General features: G+C 40.6%; 1 protein-coding gene across 6 annotated transcripts in view; it reads right to left on the reverse strand.

The window, feature by feature from the left end:
• Positions 1–24579, reverse strand: part of Spidr (scaffold protein involved in DNA repair) — a 234456-nt gene that overhangs the window by 18755 nt on the left and 191122 nt on the right. For all 6 annotated transcript variants that reach the window (XM_076942502.1, XM_034515175.2, XM_034515176.2 and 3 more), the window contains 3 exons: positions 5782–5869; positions 4160–4303; positions 4011–4070 (listed from right to left, as the gene is read on the reverse strand). In XM_076942502.1, coding sequence (XP_076798617.1) covers positions 4011–4070; positions 4160–4303; positions 5782–5869 — 292 coding nt within the window. The remainder of the gene's footprint in view (positions 1–4010; positions 4071–4159; positions 4304–5781; positions 5870–24579) is intronic.

Below are 24579 nucleotides of genomic sequence, written 5' to 3' on the forward strand. Positions count from 1 at the left end.
TGGAGCTTGGCCCATGTGAGAGTTGGGTGTGTTGTGGGTGCAGAGCTGGAGGGGCAGGACCACTCGAGCCTTTTTGATCCCAGAAGATTCCATCAGAAGCTCCAGATGCCAGAGACGGAGTTTCAGGATTTGTTTTTTTCCCTGCTGGGTTTCAGTCTTGCTTTGGTCTGACTGTCTCTTGTCATGCCATTCTCCTCTTCTGAATTGTTTCATTGAAGTCAGAAGTGTGCAACTTACTTTGTATGTTATAGGGGCTCATGGTTAAGAGGCTGCCAGAGGTGCCTCACTCATACTTCTGTGCAGTGTTAAAACTACTAAAGACTTCTGAGATGCAATCAGACGCATTTGCTTTACAGATGGCCATGAGCCTGGGGGGCTCCTGTATCCTTTATGCCTACAAAACAAGAACTGCATGGACAAAGCTATTGAGTTGTGCTGCTTGGTTAGGAGTGAGCCTACCCACTTGGAGCATAGCTTTAGTGACCTTTGTCCTCTTTGTAGGCTGACTCTGGAGAGATCCAGCCCAAGGAAGGCACTACTCTGATTTAACCTCTTTCCACTTCCTTTGACCTAGTCTAGAAACTCCCTCAAACATGTTCAAAGGTTTGTCTCCTAGGTGATTTTTGATTCTGTCAGGTTGAAAATCAATACTGACCATTACAGTATATAAACAGATAAATGAACTTTGATACATCTAGATAACAGAATACTTATTACTGAGTGTTACAGGAAATGAGCTTTCAAGTCATCGATGAGACATGGGTGCCTAAATGTTTCGTATGGAAAGAGAAAAAAATCTGAAAATGGTGTGTACTCTGTAATTAGAACATGCTGGGATTTTAATGGGGATTGCATTGAATCTGTAGATTGATTTAGGCAAGACGGCCACTTTTAGTATATTAATCTTGCCAATCCATGAGCATGAGAGATCTTTCCACCTTCTGAGATCTTCTTCGATTTCTTTCTTCAGAGATTTGAAGTTCTTGTCATATAGATCTTTCATTTGCTTGGTTAGATTCACACCAAGGTATTTTATAATATTTGTGATTATTGTGAAGGGTGTCAGTTCCCTAATTTCTTTCTCAGTATGTTTATCCTTTGAGTAGAGGAAGGCTACTGATTTGTTTGAGTTGATTTTACATTCAGTCACTTTGCAGAAGCTGCTGGTAAGGTTTATGATTTCTCTGGTGGAAGTTTTGGGGTCACTTAAGTATACTATCATATCATCTGCAAACAGTGAAATTTTCACTTCTTTCTTTCCAATTTGTATCCCTTTGACCTCCATTTGTTATCTAATTGCTCTGGCTAGGACTTCCTGTACTACGTTGAATAGATAGCAAGAGAGTGGTCAGCCTTGCCTAGTCCCTGGTTTTAGTGGGATTGCTTCAAATTGGCTACTGGCTTGCTGTATATTGCTTTTACTATGTTTAGGTATGGGCCTTGAATTCCTGATCTTTCCAAGACTTTTACCATGAAGGTTTGTTGAATTTTGTCAAATGCTTTCTCAGCATCTACTGAGATGATCATGTGTTTTTTTTTCTTTGAGTTTGCTTATATAGTGTATTATATTGATGGATTTCTGAATATTGAACGATCCCTGAATTTAGAAATTCTTAGGCAAATGGATGGAACTAGAAAATATCATCCTGAGTGAGGTAACCCAATCACAAAAGAACACACGTGGTATGCACTCACTGATAAGTGGATATTAGCCCAAAAGCTCACAATACCTAAGATACAACTCACAGATCACATGAAGCTCATGAAGAAGGAAGACCAAAGTGTGGGCGCTTCAGTCCTTCTTAGAAGAAGTAACAAAATACTTATGGGAGCAAATATGGAGACAAAGCGTGGGACAGAAACTGAAGGAGGGGTCGTCTGGAGACCATTCCACCTCAGTATCCATCCCATGTGCAGTCACCAAAGGTAGACACACAGATGTGCATGCTGACAGGAGTCTGATATAGCTGTCTCCTTAGAGGTCTGCCAGAGCCTAACATATTATAGACGCGGATGCTCATAGCTAAACCATTGAACTGATCAAGGGGTTCCCAATGGAGGAGTGAGAGAGAAGACTGAAGGAGCTAAAAGAGTTTGTGGCCCCATGGGGAGACAACAATACCAACCAACCAGAGCTCCCAGGGTCTAAACCACCAGCCTGGGAGCACATAGGGAGAGACCCATGGCTCCAGCTGTATATGCAGGGGAGGATGGCATTGTTGGGCATAGGTGGGAGAGGAAGTCCTTGGTCTAGTGAAGGCTGGATGCGCCAGTGTGGGGAAATTCATGGGTGGGGCGGTGGGAGTGGGCAAGTGGGTGGGTGCACATCCTCATATCAGCAGGAGGAGGGGGGATGAGATAGGGGGTTCCTGGGTGGGAGGGAAATGAGGAAAAGGATCACATCTGAAATGTAAATAAAATATCCAAAAAAAAAAAAAAAAGAAGAAGAAGAAGAAAAGAAAAGAACATGCTAGCACTCTGTGGTTTCACTGTCTACTAAAGAGTCTGCAGGAGGAAGGGATAAACAGGCAGGGGACAGAGGACTTTTATGATAGAGTATAATGATTCTGTCCCAAATTATAATGGGAAATAATAAGTATCATTAACTAGGAACTCTAGGTGACTGTGTCAACGATGGGAGACAATAAGAGGGGACTATGTGTCTATGAAGCAGGACATTTATGGGAAAGTTTTTACCTTATCCTTGATTTTATATACACCCCAAACTATTCTAAAACATAAAATCTGTTAAAGAATTCTTATAGCTACACATAACTTAGAAAAAATCTTTGAACATGGATAGTAGTTCTGGGTTCCCAGCTTGTCCTCTGCCACAGGAGCATCAGACCCCCACCTCTGAAAGCCCAGACGACGGCTCGTGAACATTTGGAATCTGCTTATTACACATAAGGTGTTAACATGCTTACCCAGGCCCTGAGGTTTTGAAGAAAAGGACTCAACATGTCTTCTTCTGCCACCCTGTTTCCCTTTCCTTGCTACTGACATTTGACCCTGTCCTTCTCACTATGAGCCTCTGAGCTATAGCATCTCCCTGAAGGGCAAATAGCATTTGTACCACCACTGGTCTGCAGAGTCCTGTGCCTAGAATGTGAAGTAACAGGAAGTCTCAGATGCTCAGGGTGTCATCATACACCAGGTATTCTGTAGACTCATGTAAAACACAGAGCCAGCCTTCCTTTTGCTTTAGATTTAGCAGAAGTGTTTTCTTTAAAAAATCTGTTTACTCATTTATGAATGTCAATATGTCTGCTTTCACATTGCACACTGAAACCAACTAATTGCTATAGAGACTGCATGATCCAAGAACCATAGCATATGAACTATCTGGCCCTTTAAAGAAACTTGGAGGTAGTGCTGCATGCTTTTAATCTCAGCACTTGGGAGGCAGAAGCACCTGTGATCCCTCAGAATTCAAGGCCAGCCTGGTCTACATGGTGAGTTCCAGGACAGCCCGGGCTATAGAGTGATTTCCAGGACACACAGAGAAACCCTGTTTCAAAAAACAAAACAAAACAAAAACAAAGGAACAAATAAAAAACCTGTCTGCCCTCTATTATAGTTGAGGAAGAAACTAATATACCATGTTTATATAATGACACAATTTGAATTTTATTTATATACATGCAACCTCCTAGTAACTCAATCAGAAATTAAACATTTTTGGGGGTACTTTTATAGCTTTTTCACTGACCATAGATTAGAGAAACATAAAACAAACAAACAAACATCTCCAGTAGCTTCCTAATAGAAACAACTCTAAGACAAAACCAAAATTAAAAATCACAGCAACAACAAAACTCAAAAGACTCCATATAGTTTACACAAAGAAGAATGGCTCCAAACTAGGGGGGTAAATTATGGGTTTATTTAGAGTTCAGACACACTTTTCTATTATGTCATCCTGCTAATTTCCAATAGGTTTTCCCATAGAATAGAGAGGGTGGTAGGAAAGACAGACAGACAGACTGACAAAGAGACTGAGATATTACCTGTGGTCTTTGATAAATCACTCTGGCATAGAAGCTGCAACGTGTGCTGCACTCAATAGTCTGGAAAGACATAGAAAGACTGAAAATACCACAAAGCACATAGAAGCAATACAAGTATTTGAAGAACTTGTTAGAAACACAGCCATTACCTGGAGAATTTCCTTTAAGCAGTGGACAACTGGAGGCTGGTAAAGTTTAGAAATGGGGTCTTCTTCAATTGCATCAATTTGTCCAAGACTCGGATGTGCAGAGAAGATATAACAGAAGATAGGAGGAGGCAGATAAGTCTTTGTCTGTTTAGCATAAAGGAAAATAAAAATGTCTTTTAAAAGATTGAAAAATACTATTAACATAAGTTCTTTAGTATACACATGATTATGATTGGCTTGATGGTGCAGGGCTATAATCTCAGCTTGGGAGGCAAAAACACAAGGATCACAAGTTCAAGGCTTACCTGGGCTACAGAAAGACTTCATGACCAGCCTGTGCAATTTAGTGGCACCTATATAACTCAGTGGTAACATACTTACCCAGTATGAAGAAGACCCTAGCTTTAATTCCTGAGACTGGAGTGAACACACATGCATGAACACAAGTACAATTTGCTTTTGGATGTACATTCCCAAGGGAAGGCTAGATAAGAAATGGGTTACTTTGTACATCTGGGAGACCAAGCATAAGAATACTTTATGTAGATTTAAGATTTCATTTTAGACTTAGTCTTCAGGCTAGACATAAACGTATAATTTCAACTCCTGGGAGGGAGAAGAAGGGGCATTAGGACTTTAAGGTCATCCTAAGATATATCCTAAGGCCCAGTGTCAAAACAAAACAGAAGGAGAAGAAATTTATTCTTGAAAGTATACCGAAAGTACCATTTAGAGGTTACTTCTTCTATAATCTACAGACAGGCGTTTTTGAGAAAGACTATGCTCTTTGGCACATACTCACATGTCATGTATGTAGCACCCTGGTCAAAAGCCAGCTATGAGAAACTGGGGAGATAGCTCAGTAGGACAAGTTCTTGCTACAAAGTTCAGTTCTCCAGAACCCCCAAACAAGTTGTATGGAGACAAAGGGCCCTAACAGCTCACTAGGCAGGCAATCTAATCAAAATGGTTTGCTCAGGTTTGAGAGAGATCCTCTAGCAAACACCTGAAGTGGAGAAGCAATTAAAGAAAGATATTCTGACATCAAGCCATATATGCCTGCTGGATGAATGCATGTGCGCACATTTCTTCACAACGTGGTGAGGAAAAGGGAGATTTCTGCTGACTAACTGTTGATCTAGGTATTGTTCTAACTGCTAACTAAGTGCAAAGAAATGGGAAAGACATGGTGTCTGCTTCACAATAGGGCTAAGAATTTGGCTTGCAATATCATGATTGAGTTTGGTGTCCACACTTGTAACCACAATACTTGGGAAGCTGAAGCATATGGACTGGTTTGAGTTTAAGGTCAGTATAGGCTCCAGAGTGAGGCCAAAATACAAAAATATGTATTTCTCACAAAAACTGAAATACAAAGAAGAATTTATCAAGAATTTACCAGAGAAACAGGAAAAGAACCATGAGAATGTTGGCACTGGAGAGGAGCTGCAGTCACAATCCTAGATGGCATTCATATATCACTCCAGACAAAGGAACTAGCTGCAGAGCTCTCGTTACCCGAAAAATGACATGGGCCTTGTGACTGCAGTGGGAGTGCATAAGTCAGTTCCTGAGTAGGGCAGGTGTCTGTGCACAACGGACTTTTGCAAGGCTGGGCTTACCTCTCCACTGGGCTGGCCACAGGAAGCCTCGGTCAAAGGTACCAGTGGGGGCCACAAACTGTCAATTAAACTGAAGAGCCCTGGTGTCCTGGAACAAGAAGAGACACTGTTGGAGAAATTCATTAGAAAACATTTGCTAATAAAGTACTAGACAGCAAGGTATCCAGGAACTTAAAGAAAATAGTTCTTTACACTGCGATGAACCTGCACGCGGCACGTCATTACTGACATGAATATACAGAAAATACCTGAAGAGCAGGTATCCACACCTCAACTCCAGTGCATGGAGCCTAAGGTAGGAAAATCAAGATTTTGAAGACATCCCAGCTACCAATAGCAAGAAAAAACCAAACCAAACCAACAACAAAAACAGGGCTAGAAAGATGGCTCAGTGGTTAAGAGGACCGGCTGGCTGCTCTTCCAGAGGATCAGGGTCCAATTTCCAGTAACCACATGGCAGCTCACAACTGATGCGCCTCCAGATGTGAGGATCTGACAGCCTCACACCGACATACATGCAGACAGTATACCAATATACATAAAATAAAAAAATATAAAACCAGCCAAAACAGTAAAAACAAGAACCTTAAGGATAAAGACATAGTTATATGGCTAAAGAAAAAGCAGTGACTCAAAGACTAAAATTGTTTTGAGTGGTTATCTGAGAAGGGTTGGAGGCAATATTTGTATTTGGATTGTTTTGTATGTGTGTGTATGTATGTATGTATGTATGTACATATGTTTAATACAAAATTATAAAACATTTATAGTAAAAATGTATAACCTATGCCTTGTATATAATTATCACTACTATCGTCCCTGTACATGTCTATTTGGGTACATGTGCCATAGTGGCAAGAACTTTTACCTTGGTTTTTGAATTTTGAAAAATTTTAGGCTGGTGACACAAACTTTTAATCCTAGTACTAGAGAGGCAGAGGCAGGCAAATCTGTGTAAGCTGCAGACCAGCTGGGAATACATATTGAACTGTGTGTGTGTGCGCGCACACGTGCGTGCACAGAGGGATTACATGGTGTGGTGTGGCTTTGCTGAAGTAGATACGGTCTTGTTGGAGAAAGTGTGTCAGTGGGGGTGGGCTTTGGGGTTTCAAAACTCTAGTCCCAGTGTCTCTCTCTCCCTGATGCCTGTGGATCTGGTTGGAGAGCTCTGAGCTACTTTTCCAGCACCATGTCCGGCTGGGTGGTGCCCTGCTCCCCACCATCATGAAAATGGATGAAACCCATGAAACTGTAGGCAAGCTCCAATTAAATGCTTTTTTTTTTTTTTTAAAATAAAGAGTTGTCATGGTGTCTCTTCACAGCAATAGAACATATACATGCAGTGTGCATAAACATGTAAGCACGTACACACACACAAAAGAGGAATCTTTAAAAAACTTTTAATTTGGGCTGGAGTGATGGCTCAGTGGTTAAGAGCACTGAGTGTTCTTCCAGATGTCCTGAGTTCAAGTCCTAGCAATCACATGGTGGCTCACAACCATCTGTAATAGGATCTGATGCCCTCTTCTAGTGTGTGTCTCACCATTGTACTCATACACATAAAATAAATAAATAATTTCTTTAAAAAAAAAACTAAACCAAAACCCCTTTTTTAAAATTTTTATTTTTTTAATTGGATATTTTATTTACATTTCAGGTGTTATCCCCTTACCTCATTTCTCCCCTGCCCCCCGCCCACCCAGGAACCCCCCATCCCATCCCCCCTACTCTTGCTTCTATGAGGATGTGTCCCCACCTAACCCCCCACTCCCACCTCCCCACCCTCGAATTCCCCCACACTCAGTGTCTAGCCTTCATGGGACCAAGGCAAAAAATCTTTTAATTTGCCCAACTTCCTGAGCTTGACAACAGTGCTCAACAGCAGGGTGATTTGCTTCCCTGCTGCTTCCGTGTGACTGCAAGTATACAGTCTAAGTCAGGCGTGGTGCTCAGACTGTAATCCTAGCACTTGGGAGCTCAGGCTAGAGGATGTCTACCAATTTCAGCCCAAGCTGTCTCAGATGCTCCCTCTCCCAAAGTATCATTGAATGTACATCACTTTTGTACCATTATAATATCAAGGAAATGAGATTGAACCACTGTATTTCTTTTTACTTTTTTTTTTGGGGAGGGGGGTGTTTCAAGACAAGGTTTCTCTGTGTAGTCCTGGCTGTCCTGGAACTCATTCTGTAGACCAGGCTGGCCTCGAACTCAGAAATCCGCCTGCCTCTGCCTCCCAAGTGCTGGGATTAAAGGCGTGCATCACCACTGCCCGGCAGTGAAAACAATTCTTAAAAATAAAAGAACTTCTGGAAGAATCACCATCCCTGACCTCAAGCTGTACTACTGAGCAATAGTGATAAAAACTGCATGGTATTGGTACAGAGACAAACAGGTCAATCAATGGACTAGAATTGAGGACCCAGGGAAAAAAAAGGCATCTATGAGATTATCGAGGTCTAGAGCAGATACCTACCATGTTAGCCATCTTACGCTGCTGTACTTAAAACTGGTAGTTAGATCTGTACACCTGTGTGCCGTTTTTACTTAAAGTGTCTACTTTAAGTAAACAACAATCTCTCATTATAGCCCAAGGCTGGCCTGGAACTCTGTACACTATGGTCTCTGGAGTGCTAGCATCACAAGAGTATGACCACAATCCACTTATGTCAGCATGTCAACCCCAGAGTTCTTTGTGAAGAAACAGAATATGAGTAGTGCAAGAGGCTAATGCAAAAAGATACAGTTGGTGTGCAGGTCAGTGGCACAGCACTTCCCCAGAGCACCACACAAACAAAAACAGCTCTTCCTAGGAAGTAAATAAAACATAAAAACAGGCTTCTGCGGGGCTTGTGTGTGGCATCTCTGTGTTTTGTCTACATGAGCTGTCAGCTACACAGCACAGGGGACAGTCAAATGACAAAGGCTGTGAGAAGAGGAGTAGAAGACACTTGCAACATTCTATTATGCTAACCAATCCTGGACAGCTACAAAACAAAACACATGTTAAAACAAAAAGGGAAATCTCACTGAGCCCTGCCTCTAAACACAACTACAGTCAACTGAAGAGTGCTGAGGGGAAGAAACATTCTTCCCCAGGGATAAGTCCCTTGATCAGTTACCCAATACCAAACGGTCATCCGTGAAATTATACACTAAACATTAAACAGACTCTACACACATTGTATTTATATATTTATGCAATGTGTGTGTGTGTGAGTGTGAGAGAGAAAGAGAGAGAGGAAGAAAGAGAGAGAGAAAGAGAAAGAGAGAGAGAGAGAGAGAGAGAGAGAGAATAACAAAGAAAAAGAGAGAGGTCATGAATTTGAGATAAAGTATGAAGTAAGGGGGTTGGGAGGACAAAGAAGAGAAATGATGTAATTATATTTCAATAAAAGAAAAACTGAAAAAATGTGCTAACTTTTCAAAAAATTAATAAAAACAATCAAAACTAGCATCATGATAAATATTATCCAAAAATCATAAAATTCTGTTGTGGAAATACAAATGACTGAGAAAAAAAGTTACAAAAATATTCTACTAGAAAATAAATGTCTGGTGAGGGACATACAGTGGTTTGAATGAAAAGTGTCTCTCATAGACTCAGGTATTTGAACACTTTGTGACCCTGTTTGCAGAGATTATGGAACTTTTAGCATGCTGTGCCTTGCTGAGTAAAGTGGAATTTGAATTTATAGAATTGGTTCATCCAATTTCTGATTCTCTGAGTTCTAGGCCAGCCTGATCTACGGAAAATCATGTCTCAAACAAACAAACAAACAGTCTAACTAACAAAGGAGCTGGTACCCACTAAACAGTCTTTCTCATTCCCTTTACCACCCCCAACCTAATTTCTCTTTGAATTTTCCTATTCTGGGCTTATTAATTTAAAAGTATATTACATTAAAAATATATGTCTATATTTTTACATGTAAGCTAATAGTTCTTTCTGTCTCTCTAAATTTTTGGTGTGGACAAGGACATTTGCACTGAACATTTTTATGAGTGGAATCATACAGTCCATGGGCTTTTATCACTTGTTTCTTTCCATTATTATAATGCTAAGGTCCATCCATATCATAGCACATATGTGTGTGTGTATAATATATATATATATATTTCTTTTTTTAAAGGGCCAAAATATATCTCAAGGTATAGATAACAGACATTTTATATATCCAGTCATCAGTTTGTTGACATTTGGGTGTTTTCACATCTCATTTTTATAAAAACTGTTGTTACAAAATAAATTTTTATTGGCTATTTTATCTATTTATATTTCAAATATTATCCCCTTTTCTAGTTTCCCCTCTGCAAACCCCCATCCCATCCCCCTCTCCCTGCTTCTATGAGGGTGCTCCCCCACCCACCAACTCCCATCTCACTGCCCTAGCATTCCCCTATGCTGGGGCATCAAGCCTTCACAGGATCAAGGGCCTCCCCTCCCATTGATGCCAGATAAGGCAATCCTCTGCTACATATGCAGCTGGAGCCATGGGTCCCTCCATGTGTACTCTTTGGTTCATAGTTTAGTCCCTGGGAGCTCTGGGGGTGGGTGGGTGGGGCTCTGGTTTGTTGATATTGTTGTTCTTCCTATTGTTTGGCAAACCCCTTCAGCTCCTTCAGTCTTTTCCTTAGCTCCTCCATTGGGGTCCCCATGCTCAGTCCGATGGTTGGCTGTGAGCACCTGCATCTGTATTGGTCTTCTCCCCTGTCTCCTCCCAGAACTGATCCTGGCCTACCTTTTTCTCCTCTCACCATCTACCTCCCATGATTATTTTGTTCCCCCTTCTAAATATGACTGAAGCATCCACACTTTGGTCTTCTTCTTGAGCTTCATATGGTCTGTGAATTGAATTGAAAGCTTTTTGCCTAATATCCACGTATCAGTGGGTACATACCATGTGTGTTCTTTTGTAGTCATTACGTATGTAGTATTATGCCCAATTTTCTGAGGAACCACCAGACTGATTTCCAGAGTGGTTGTACCAGTTTGCAATCCCACCAACAATAGAGGAGTGTTCCTCTTTCTCTACATCCTCACCAGCATCTGCTGTCACCTGAGTTTTTGATCTTAGCCATTCTGACTAGTGTGAGGTAGAATCTCAGGGTCATTTTGATTTGCATTTCCCTGATGACTAAGGATGTTGAACATTTTTTTAGGTGCTTCTTGCCCATTTGAGATTCCTCAGTTGAGAATTCTCTGTTTAGCTCTGTTCTCCATAATTTAATAGGGTTATTTTGTTCTCTGGAGTCTAATTTCTTGAGTTCTTTGTATATACTGGATATTAGCCCTCTATCAGATATAGGATTGGTAGAGATCTCTTCCTAGTTGCTATTTTGTCCTATTGACAGTGTCCTTTGCCTTACAGAAGCTATACATTTTATGTAAGTTTGTGTGTGAATATAAAAATTTCATTTAATTGCTGGGTATTGAGGTGGTTTGAATGAGATGTCCTCATAAGTCCCAAGCAATTAAATACTTGGTCCTCAATTGTTGGCCATTTGGAGAATTGGACTTCTGGCCTTGCTGAAAGAAGTATGTCACTAGAGACAGGTTTGAAAAGATTTAACATTTTGAGTTAGTCCTCCCAATTTCCTGCCTGCAGTTCGAGATGTGGGCACTCAGCTCCTGCTCCAGCAGTCTGCTTTCTGCTGCATCTGCTCTGCAGGGATCATGGATTACTACAGTTCTGGAATGGTAAACCCCAAATAAATCCTTTCTTCTATAAGTTGCCTTTATCAAAGCAATGGAAAAGTAGCTGATATAGTATCCTAGTTTGATTTCTATTCATGTGATAAATACTATGAACAAACGCAAGTTGGGGAGGAAAGGGTTTATTTCACCTTCTAGGCTACAGTCCATCATGAAGGAAGTCAGGATAGGAACATAGAGGCAAGAATTGAAACAGACCATGGAGAAATGCTGCTTACCAGCTTGCTTCCCTTTCTATGGCTCAGGTTTCTTACACATCCTAGGCCCACTTGACAGGGATGGCATGGCACACAATGGGCTGGTCCTTTCACATCAACCATCAATCAGGAAAAGTCTACAGGCTTGCCTATAGACCTGTCTAAATGAAGGTATTTTCTCAATTGAGGTTTCTTCTTCCCAGATGACTCTACTTTGTGTCAAGTTAACAAAACAATAACAATAACAACAACGACAACAACAAAAACCCTAACCAACAGACTTTGTTATTAACGTAAGTGTATGTTTAATTCTTGTAAGACATTTAACTAACTTTCTAGTGTGACTAAACCATTTTACATCCCCACCAGCAAAATGTGAAATATATAGTTGTGCATCCTAACTAGCATCAAGAGTTTGCATGTTTTCTTTCAGGCATTCTAAGGAAGCACAAGAATATTCATTGGGGATTTTCACTGGCCCTCTCTCCTAAGGATGAGTGACAGTATTTCTCAATGCCTGTTTAAATGATAACACTTAGATCCTCTCTGGGAAAATCCTCTGCATTTTCTTGTCCTGGCCCTTTCCTTATTTTTTAACTGGACTCTTTGTTTCTCCATATGATTTTTATTCTTGAGTTTTGAGAATTCCTTTTATAACAGATATGAAATGTGAATATTTTCTCTCTGTTTGGAGCTTGTTTTCACTATTTTCCCAGGATCTTTTCAGAATACAAGTCTTTAACTGTGATAAAGTCCAGGAGCTGGGGATGTGCTTCAGTTGGTGGAGTGCTTGTTGAGCAGGCACAGGACCTAGGGGTTTGATCCCAGCACAGCAAAAACTGGTCATGATGGCCTGTGCCTATTAGCCTAGCACTTAGGAGGGGATGGCAGAAGGCTCAGAAGCTCAGATTAATCCTTGTTTATATAGTAAGTTCAAAGCCAGGCTTGGATACATAGTGGGGTCGGGCAGTGGAGACAGAGATGGGGGTGTGGCACAGCTTGCATATGGAAGTCAGAGGCCAACTCTTGGTCACTTGTGTGGAAGTAAGACGATGAGTCTTTCACATCTTTACAGGAGTAGTGTCACACAACAAAAGGCATAGAAAATATTTTCAATGAAATAATAACAGTTCTGGAATCTAGGGGAAGGGGATGGCCCTTCAGACACAAAAGGCACACAGTACACCAAAATAACAAGACCAGAAAAGAAACAGCACATGCTGTATTATAGTTAAAACAATAAATATAGTAACAGAGAATGAGTGTTGAAACAGGAGGAAAGATAAAGTCACATAGAAAGGTAGGCCCATCTAATTGAGAATTCTGTTTTTTTTTTTTTTTTTTTTTTTTTTTTGGTTTTTTGAGACAGGGTTTCTCAGTATAGCCTTGGCTGTCCTGGAACTCAGAAACCCACCTGTCTCTGCCTCCCAAGTGCTGGGATTAAAGGCGTGAACCACCACCGCATGGCGTGAGAATTCTGATTTTTCAATGGAGAATTAAAAAGCCAGAAGGGCTTAGACAGGCACATCTCAAGTTCTGAAAGATCACAACTGCCAATCCAGATTGACATAGTTGGCAAAAATATGTGTCATAATTAAAAAAGAAAGAACTCTCCATAATAAAAACAGTAATTTATGACCAGTAAGCCAGCCCCATAGAGGCAACTGGAAGAAACACATCAGACTGATGGGAAAGATGAATACATCTAATAGGCTACAGGGAGAACATTTAACCCAGCTAACACAGCTGCTAAGGAAAAGAGGACTAGGGAACAGAAAAAACTAGAAAATTAACAAAATGACAAGAAATACAAACTTTTCAGTAATTAATACCAATAGCCTCAACGCCTCCATGAAAAGATTGCTTTGGAAGACAGGATCATCCTTTTAGCTGCTTCTAAAACCTGCTCCTTATCAAAGGTAGGTACTATATTAGGATGTAAGCTTGAAAAAACATTTTCCAAGCAAATGGAACAAATAGGCTTTAGGATTCTAATACCTGAGAAAATAGACTTTAAACCAAATATAGTCAAATGAGTTTAAGAAAGTCCCTTTATTTGATCAGGGGAACAATCTATGAACTACATCACAACTCTAAAAATATAAAAACTGAATGGATCAGCCCAATTAAATAAACAGTATTAGACATAAAGCCAGAGATTACCCCTGCTTCAATACCTTTTCTTACTATTAGGTGGGATCATCCTAGCAAAAACAAAACAAAACAAGCAAATATTGTAATTAAATGATTTCAAAGGTTAAATAGATCTAGCAGATATTATAGACCATCCCTAAACACTACATAAGGTCCATTTTTCTTATTAGCCCATGAACTTTCTTTAAAACATCACATACTTGGACAAAAACTAAGTGTCAATAAATATAAGAAAATTGAAATACTGCTTGAATTTTATCTGACGACAACAGAATAATTGCGAGAGATCAACAGCAGGGGAACTACATACAACGTACAGGGTAAAAGGCCTGAGCCCACTTCTGGGTTTGAAAACCTACCAAACCCTACCAATCCCCACCCTGGAGAACTACCCGCACACACCAGAAACCCTATAATGCCTGCCTTCTGATCAGTTCCCTGCTGCTTTTCCCCAAGCAGAGGCAGCCATTTTCTTGTGTCTCTTCCAACAAATCTCTTGTATGGAGTTTGTTGTGCAGTGTGACTTTCTGGTATTCCTTGGTTTAGGACTGCCAGGATACTTTTCCCTTTAGAGCAGTGACACAGTGAAATAGGGAACCTTCTTCCTCAGAGCTCCAAAACCTCTATTGGGAAAGTCTTTCCAATCAGAGCTGCAACACTTACACAATGCATAAACTTATAAAAATTAAATAATGCATTATTGAATGATGAATGTATCTTTAAAGAAATCATGAAGGAAAATTTTAAAACTCCCAGAACTAAATGAAAATACAACCTATCACCACATATGGGATACAATAAAGGCAGTCTTTGCAGGGAAATTTATCGTTTCTAAGTGTTTACTTTAAAAAATCTGAGAGGTCTCAAAAAACTTAATGATGTATCTAACGACACTGGAGCACCCCTCCCCAGCCGCCCACAGAAACAAACAAAATCCCAAATCAGTAGATGAAGAGAAATAATTAAGATCAGAAGAGTACATAAGTGTTTTTATTAAAAACTATGAAAGAATGTAAAAGGAAAAATATACTTATTATAAAACAGCAGAGTCCTTTCCTCACCCACACAACTTAACAAGAAAACATATTCTCTACTCAGAAAGGTCACAGTAGCTTTGACATTACAAATCAGAAAAAATGTACAATCTTAATTTTTAAGCATAGATGACTTAGGAACTAAATGTAACTCAATCATGATTTTAAAAAGCATAGATTCTACCTTTCAGTGTCCCACACTTCATGCATTTACACATTAGAGTCTTATCTAAATGCTAAGGTTTGCAATAGTTTATTATGTAGTTATTTAATGATTAATGTGTTATACAGGATGTAAGTTGTACTGTAAATCTATTATTAAAGAGCGTGCCAGGTCCCCTGAAGCTGGAGTTGGTGTTGTGAATGACTTGATGTGGGTGCTAGGAACTGGACCAGCCAGCCAGCCAGCCAACCAACCAACCAACCAACCAACCAAACAAACAAACGATAGCAAATGGCAAGGATACAAAGAATCAATAAAACAAAGAGCTAGGTCCTTCTGACCAGTCCTTTCTGCTGGGTAGACTGCTAGCTAGTCTGCTCCCTGGAAGCAGAGGCCAGGCAGGACCAGGATTTCTCTCCTCTAGCCTGGACCTGCTGGCAAGGAGCTGACCAACACAAAGGACCTGAAAATGTCTTCAACGAAATAAAAAAAAAAAAAAAAAAACCAACAACTTCCCCAACCTAAAGAAAGAGATGGCCATAAGCATACAAGAAGCCTATAGAACACCAATAAAATGGGACCAGAAAAGAAAATCCCTTCATTACATAATAATTAAAACACTAAACCCACAGAACAAAGAAAATTAAAAGCTGCAAGGGAAAAGGGTCAAGTAACATAAAAAGGTAGACCTATCAGAATTACACCAGACTACTCAACAGAGACTATGAAAGCCAGAAGAGACTGATGAGAGGTCATGTAGACTCTAAGAGAACACAAATGCCAGCCCAGGCTACTATACCCAACAAAACTCTCAGTCAACATAGACGGAGAAACCAAAATATTTCAGGACAAAACCACATTCAAACAGTATCTATCTATCAATCCAGCCCTACAGAGGATCCTAGAAGAAAAACACCAACACAAGAAAGATATCTACACCAAAGGGAAAAAAAAGATATTAATCATCTCACAACAAAGTCAAAAGGAGAGAACCATATGCACATTATGCCACAGACAAAAACAGATATAAGAGGAACCAACAGTCATCTGTCTTTAATATCTCTCAATATTGGACTCTCAATATGGACTCAACTGACCCATAAAAAGATATAAGCTAACAGATCAGATATAGAAACAAGAGCCAGCATTTTTCTGCATACAAGAAACACACCTCAATAACAAATACAGATAACATCTCAGAGTAAAAGGATGGAAAAAGGTCTTCCAAGCAAATGGTTCCAAGAAACAAGCTGTAGTTGTCAATAAAATAGACTTTCAACCAAAAGTTATCAAGCGTAATGAGGAAGGACACTTCATAATTATCAAAGGGAAAATGCACCAAGAGAAAGTTTCAATTCTGAACATCTATGCTCCAAATGCAAGGGCACACACATTCATAAAAGAAACTTTACTAAAGCTCAAAACATACACTGAACCCATACAATAATAGTGGGAGACTTCAACACTCCACTCTCACCAAGGACCAGGTCATTGAAACAAACTAAACAGAGACACAGTGAAACTAAGAGAGAGAATGAACCAAATGGATTTACCAGATATCTACAGAACATTTCACCCTAAGACAAAAGAATACACCTTCTTCTCAGCAAGTCATGATGCCTTCTCCAAAATCAACCATGTAATTGGTCACAAAACAACCCTCAACCGATACAAGAAGATTGAAATAATCTGATGTATTCTATCAGATCATCATGACCTAAGGCTGGTCTTCAATAACAGCAAAAACAACAGAAAGCCCACATACACGTGGAAACTGAACGACTCTCTACTCAATAACTTGGTCAGGGAAGAAATAAAGAAAGAAATTAAAGGCTTCCTGGAATTCAACAAAAATGTTGACACATCATACCCAAACTTATGGGACACAATGAAAGCAGGGTTAAAAGGAAAATTCATAGCACTAAGTGCCCTGGTAAAGAAACTGGAGAGATTTTACACTAGTAACTTAACAGTACACCTGAGAGCTCTAGAACAAAAAGAAGCAAACTCATACAAGAGGACTAGATGGCAGGACATAGTTAAACTCAGGGTCAAAACCAACCAAATAGAAACAAAGAGAATAATACAAAGAATCAACAAAACCAAAAGCTGGTTCTTTGGGAGAATTAAAAGATAGATAAACCCCTAGTCAAGCTAACTAAAGGGCCCAGAGGCATTATCCAAATTAACAAAATCAGAAATGAAAATGAAGATATTAATAACAGAAATGGAAGAAATTAAAAAAATCATCAGATCTTACTACAAAAGCCTATACTCAATAAACCTGGCAAATCTAGATGAAGTGGATGGTTTTCTAGACAGATACCACATACAAAAGTTCAATCAAGAACAGGTAAAGTACCTAAACAGGCCCATATCCCATAAGGAAATAAAAAAAAGTCATTAAAAACTTTCCAACCAATAAAAAGCCCAGGGCCAGATGGATTTAGTGCAGAATTCTATCAGACCTTCAAAAAATACCTGATACCCATATTCCTTAAACTATTCCATAAAACAGAAACAGAAGGAACACTACCTAATTCATTCTATGAAGCCACAATTACTCTGATACCTAAACCACACAAGGACCCAACCAAAAGAGAACTTCAATCTCACTTATGAATATCGATGCAAAAATACTCAATAAAATTCTTGCAAACTGAATCCAAGAACACATCAAAATCACCATTCATTACGATCAAGTAGTCTTCATCCTAGGGGTGCAAAGTTGGTTCAATATATGAAAATCTATTAACATAATCCACAGAGTCAACTAATTTGGACCCTTCAGGGCTCCCAGAGACTGAACCATTAACCAAAGAACAAGCAGGGGCTGGATCTATGCCCCCTGCACATGTATATCCAATGTGCAGCTTGGTCTTCATAGGGGCTACCTATGGCTAACAACTGGAGTAGGGGCTATCCCTAACTCTGTTGCCTGCCTATGGATCCTGTTCCCTTATCTGGGCTGCCTTCTCTGGCTTCAGTGGGAGAGGATGTGCCTAGTCCTGCAGTGACTTGATGTGGCAGGGTACTGAGATGGCTTCCTCCTTCTCAGAGGAGAAGGGGAGTGGGAGAGGGGCTGTGATGGAGGAGACTGGGAGGAGTAGGGGGCTGCGATCAGGATGTAAATTGAATAAATAAATTAATAGGAAAAAGGGATCTACAAAAACATTAAAATTCCTCTCTTCATCAAAAAAATATTATTTGTGAGCCAGGCATAGTAGTGTATGCTGGTGATGACAGTACTCATGAGTCTGAGAGAAGACAATCTTCTTTTTATTTATTTTCTTATATGGGTGGGATAGGGTGGAGTAGGAGAGTGTCAGAGTACAACCTTTGGGGGTTGTTCTATCTTTTAACCAGGTGTGTTCCAGAAAGTGGACTCAGGCCGTCAGGTTTGGCAGGAAGCTCCTGTACTCACTGATACATCCTGCCACCTTGGATTGTGAGTCTTGAGAACTGCTAGGGCTACCAGGTGACTGTGACTGAAACAAAACAAAACACCCCTAAACAAAAACAAACAATAAGACCCCAGGCAACAACAACAACAAAAAAACCCAAATAACAGTAAAAAACAACTCGAAATGAGCTATATACTTTTGATTTCTAATATGGTAAATATTAATCAGTAGAAATTAAATTTACAACTATACTTTTGGGGGAATAAAAATATTGTCCAGCTGCGAAGGTTACTTGCTGCCCTCACAGAGGATCACGGATGGGTTCCTAGCATCCACATGGAAAGTTCCAACCTCTGTAGCTCTAGTTCAATGGAATATGATACCCTCTTTTGGCCTCTGATGGCACCCTGAAAGCATACTGCACACATACACATTAAGGAAAACAATCATACACAGAAAAAAACAAGTAAGTCTTTAAAAGAAAATAAACTCTTTGGCTGGAGAGATGGCTCAGTGGTTAAGAGCACTGACTGCTCTTCCAGAGGTCCTGAGTTCAATTCCTGGCAACCACATGGTGGCTCACAACCATCTGTCATGAGAACCGATGCACTCTTCTGGTGTGTCTGAAGACAGCTACAGTGTACTCATATAAGTAAAATAAATCTAAAAAAAAAAAAAAAAAAAAAAAAAAAAGAAAATAAACTCTCTGTGCTGTCAATTGCATGTGTGTGCATGTGCATGTGCGTCTAAGTGTGTGTGTGTGTATGTGTGCATGGAGCAGAGAATGTAAATTTATGAAGGAAAACAAGAAGGAACTCATGAGAGTAGAAGTAGCTTTAAGGGAGATATAACCTCCTTTTCTGAGTGACCCTGACTGGCCTAGAATGAAAAATACACATCTTACAAATTCCAGGCCAGTCTGGATACATAGTGAGCTTGAGGCAAGTCTGGGCTATATGATGAATGAGCTGTTATTTTAAGTCCACAGAAGCAAAAAAAAAAAACAAGACAAAATTGACAAGATTTGGGGAATAAGGAGTGACTGCCAATCAGCATAACTCACTCTTTTCAGTAACCTTGGCAGCTGGACAAAAGTCCCTGTGTTCTGACAAAATAAAATAAAAGACCACTAATTTACGACAGGGTTGATTAGGAAGGACGCCCTAAGCCCAGAGTCGAAACACTCCCATCATTAGGTCACCTTCAGTGAAGTTCTGCTTCATGATCCTGTCACAAATACATTCTCCTCTCGCTCTCATGTTTTTGAGAGAGGATTTCACTATGCACTGCAGTCTTACCTGTCCTGGAACTTGGAACCCTCCTGCTCCAGTCTGACCACATGCTGGAAGTGTAGCCTTATGCCAAACATGACCTATGTTCTGCTTCCTATCCATCCCTGTCCACACACTATTCTTAAAGCTTCTAGGAAACTAAGGGCTTGGGGAATTCTGCAGTAAAACTATAATGCTCCTACCTTCACTGAAAACCTGACACAGGGCCCACGCTCTCTGAGAGAGGAGGAAAAGCAACAAAGAAGTGCTAGCAGAGGGTGGCAATTCATAACCCTTTCTTTGGAATGGTTGTTCTTTCTTTTCCTAAATGATGACAGGTATGTGGTGGGACACTAGCATGCGCGCGCACACACACAGACACACACAGACACACAGACACACACACACACACACACACACACACACACACACAGACACAAAGTTTGCCACATGCACTGTTGTTACTTGTGCACCAGCCTGCTATTGTATACCAATTGTGCTAAGGAGCCACAGGGATATGTCTATAATGTCAGACAGCCCTGTAACAGAGTCAGAAAACAGGCACTATACATGTATGTGAGTCATATTTTCATAGTTGTGACTATGAAAATAGTACAACATTTTACTTTGGTTTCCGGCTTTCTAAGCAATCTGTCTTGATGGGTAAGGAATTTCATGTTTATCCCCTGTACTACAATGACTTACTGAAATGCAAAACTCTAGAATATAAACCATAAAGTAATATTTCAGTAGCAACCTGAGTTGATGATGACAGCAAGAAGAACTATCGTGGACCTTTGCTGACAATGGACCACATGCTCTGATTGGAGCTCAACACACGTGTAAGAGCAGCCCTGTAACCACCAGGGAAGGGCCTTCTCCAGGGCACCAGGTCAGGCTTCTGATTCCAGAATGCCCCAGGAATAGCTTATAGATGAATAGAATTACAAAATGTTTCCCTAAGGTAGTTTACTGAATTTCAGGAAGATACTTTGCAGCTAAACTTAACTGAAGGAAGGAAGATGGAGAGGAGTGGGGAGAGAGCAAAGCACACCTTTGAGAGCGGGTGTGGTAGCACATGCCTCTAAGCCATTATCAGGGAGGCTGAGGTTGAAGGAGCAGACGTTTAGCTACTTTGTGAGATTGTTGCAAGGAAAAAAAACACAAGAAATTACAAGGAAAGAGTAAAGAAAAGAAAATGGAGCTGGGGCACAAAATTCACAAGTTGTATAACTTTGTAAAAACAATATAGAAATTATTTTGTGTATTTCCATTTTATTTGATCAGGCTCTCCTCCTTCCAGTCCTGCAACATATTGCTTTCTGATCTAGCACACAGTTCTTATTCTCTTCTTATGTTCCAAGAGGTACTTAGAGTTCTGGTAAAACCTCCTGAGTGCTGAGGGCAGGCATGTGCCACTATGCTTGACTCAAAATCTTGTTTCATTTACCTTTACCAAAAGACTAGACTCAAACACATTTTTTTTTTCTTTGCCTAGAGTTAGAACTCAGGTATTTTGTTGTACAAGTGATCTCTCACTGAGCTATATGTCTAGACCTACATAAATCAGTATTCATCCTCCGCTCCACCTGCTCCTAGTGCCAAGTCTAAAGCTGAGATTTCTGACAAAGACTCTTAAAGTTCCATCAGAGAGAGGAAAGAGTAACACCTCACGTAAGGTTAAGCACATGGCCTAGACTTTCCCACCCATCTGAAGTTTAAAGCATTCCACTGCAATGAAGCTGTACTTCAGGCTGCAATAACAAGGTCCAGGGAACATCTCCAAAGAGGAGGTGGAAGGAATACGAGTTGGAGGACGAAGAGGAGTAGCGTGAAATGCTGTCTTCTGAATATAACATGGCAATCATATTCATGGGCAGCTATAACTATCTGCACAAGGCTTACACAAAGTCAAGCCAGCCAAAATTCTGGCATGGATGTGGGTGGTGCCCTCTAGGCCTTTCCCTTTCCTGAGGAGCTGCTGGATGAAGGAGATAATCTTTCAGAGGGTGTTTGTGGGGCGGTTAGCTCACTCGTGGGGGCAGGTGTGGGTCCTGTTGGGCAGAGTTGTGGATCCTCTGGCTTCGGGGAGCAGAAGCTCAGGAATTTGACTGAGTTCACTCCACGCGACACCAGGCTGACACTGCTGACACTGCGGGGCTCCTCCTGGGCAGGAAGAGACCTCAGTCTGTTCCAGACACGCTGAGAGCCTCGGAAGAACAGAGATGCAAGGGCATACGGGCTGGACTGGCCCACAGCTGAGAAGAACAAGGGGGAGGGAAGCCCCAACAGTGACCTGAGAGTTGAGACTCTTGGTTACTGTACTCGCTTGGCTGGATCAAGGCTTGCTCAGCTAGCTTGCTTGAGTTGGTGGATGTAGAGAAGTCCTCAGCAGTGGGAGATTAGGTGGCACTGCTCATTAGTTAAAGGCTTTCTCCACGGTTCCCCATGACAGGGCCCCAAAGACACGAGAAAGTCCATGGTTTTAAAGAGTTTATTGTCATGGTGGAAAGTAGATGAATCTGGCTGCACACCCCCCTTTCGTTTGTCAGGGTGGGCTTGACTTAAATAGGAAGAGAGGAGGGTCTGGGAAGGAATACTTAATTGGCTATGCCCTCTGGCCTTCAGGTATCTCATTAATATGAAAATCTCTTGAGGCTGAGGCCTGCAGTCATGCCCTCTACCTGTGGAGGGGCTGGTAGGGGCGTTGCCCAATGTGACTGAAAGGCTCGGATTAATGGAGCCCAGAGTCTGGGAGCATGGCGAGATATGTGCCAGGCATGGACACCTGTTGGGTCTCCTGCTATTACTAGCCAGTGCTCTACCAGAAACCAAGCCATCTTTTCACAGTCCCACAGGTGTTTCCATTGGAAGGTTTCCCCATGCTTCAGTGAATAGTCCTGAACTTGTGCACATCCTGGCAGCATTAACTAGGCATTGTGCGTGGTGAAGAAATAAATGAAGACAGAGTTAAAAAGAGGGGACATGCTGAGGAGAGCATGTGGGGAGGACATGTGGGCAGAGTTGGGGTTGGATACAGTAAGAATTCTTGTATGTACATATAAAATTCTCAAAAATAAAGAAAACCATAGCTAAAAATTAGAAGCAGAATTGTGTTGGAATGATTTAAAAGCAGATTCAAGTCCAGCTTCTTTTCTAGTTGTGTAATATAGTATAAAATCTGTATTTTTATAGTTTTGTTTTAAGTCAGGGTCTCTTATAGCTGAGGCTGGCTTTGAACTCACGGTTTCCCTTGCTTCTACATCAAGTGTTGCAGAGCCTTCCAAACCTCATATAAAGTGCTGAGGATCAAACCTAGGACTTCTCAGTGCTAGGTAAGTGAGCACTGAGCCTCACTGAGTCTCAGACTCTAAGAAAAGATACTTGGATATGGGGTGGGTGCGGTGACACACACCTGTAATGCTAGCACTCAAGAGGATGAGGCAAGAGGATTATAAATTAGAATACACACTAAATAAATAAGTATAAAATTTGAAAATAAAGAAAAAACTTACAAAGTTCAAGAATTCCAAAGAAAAAGAAGCAAGGCTTGAGTAGTACCTCACCAAAGAGGAAGTGCATTTTAACTAATTGGTTAATTAATTTAGTGTGCAAGTACATGCCCATGTGTCTGTGTATGCAGGTGCTTATATGTATCAATGCATGTGCATGTGGAAGTTAGAGGACAACCTCCAGTGTTGACTCTCAGGTGTGGTCTACCCTGCTTTTCTGAGACACTTTCTCATCAGCCTAGAGATCGTCCACCTGGCTGGTGGGGGCTCCAGGCGTCTGCCTGTCCATGTGTTCCCACCCAGGGAGCAGAAGCCCTTTCTATGTGATGTCCGCACCTACTCTCTATGGCATAGCTTCTCATAGGTGACGTTGGGGGTCATGGAAATACGACAGCAGTAAAAGGTTTCTGAGTGGTCAACATTGAACATTAATTCAGAATTAAATGCAGAATGAATGAGGTGTTCCTGGTGGCGCTCGCCTGTGCTGAGATGCTCAACTTCTGAGAAGTCGTCATTCTGAATACACAAGTATATTCTGCATGCTGCAATGCTCTACAGCACTAATAAATACTCAGATTTGCTTCAAATCTGAACTATAGAGACATATAGTTTAATTATAGAAAACATTTCTAATATCTTCCTATCATTTTTCAGCACTTAAGTATCACATTGGATTATCTGTATTTTGTTGTTAGAATGCTTGATTTTAAAAACTGCTGTTTGAGTTGTTTACTTGGGCTTTGTAAAAATCTACTACACAAAGTTTGGCTTGTGTTTAGGACAGAATAGTCGAGTGATTTCTGAAATGGTACCAAATAAACTTCTGCTATTTTGAAGTTTGTACAATACTATCCTGCATTGGCAACTTTAAAACAATTCAAAATACCAATCATGTTTAGGCAAGATCTAATGCTTTATATAAAAATAAGCAAGCAGGATCTGTAGCTCTGGCTGGTTTGAAGCTAACTGTGTAAATGAGGCTGGCCTCAAATTTTCAGTGATGATCTTTCCTGACTCTCTTGTGCTGGGCCTATCAGTGCCACCATACCTTGCCCAAATACTTAGAGGACCGTGAACTGAGATAATTCCTCCATTCTCCTGCTAAGTGAAATAATTTGCTGCCTATCACTTTTGCAGTTAACAAACTCCCGATTTCTTGCCCCCCTTCCTTAACATTTCCTGCAATTTAAAACTAAAGCGTTGATAACAAAGATCAAGTTCATATATAGAATATGATGTAAAAATAATGTGAGCTCTTTGTTTGGCTTGGTAAACTGATGTGCAAGTCATTCAGAAAAATAAAAGTCAGAAGCTGAGCTTTGGAGAAGGTCCCTGGAGCTAGAGCAG

This window comes from Arvicanthis niloticus, chromosome 12 (genome assembly GCF_011762505.2).
Source record: "Arvicanthis niloticus isolate mArvNil1 chromosome 12, mArvNil1.pat.X, whole genome shotgun sequence".
NCBI classification, from domain to species: Eukaryota; Metazoa; Chordata; class Mammalia; order Rodentia; family Muridae; genus Arvicanthis; species Arvicanthis niloticus.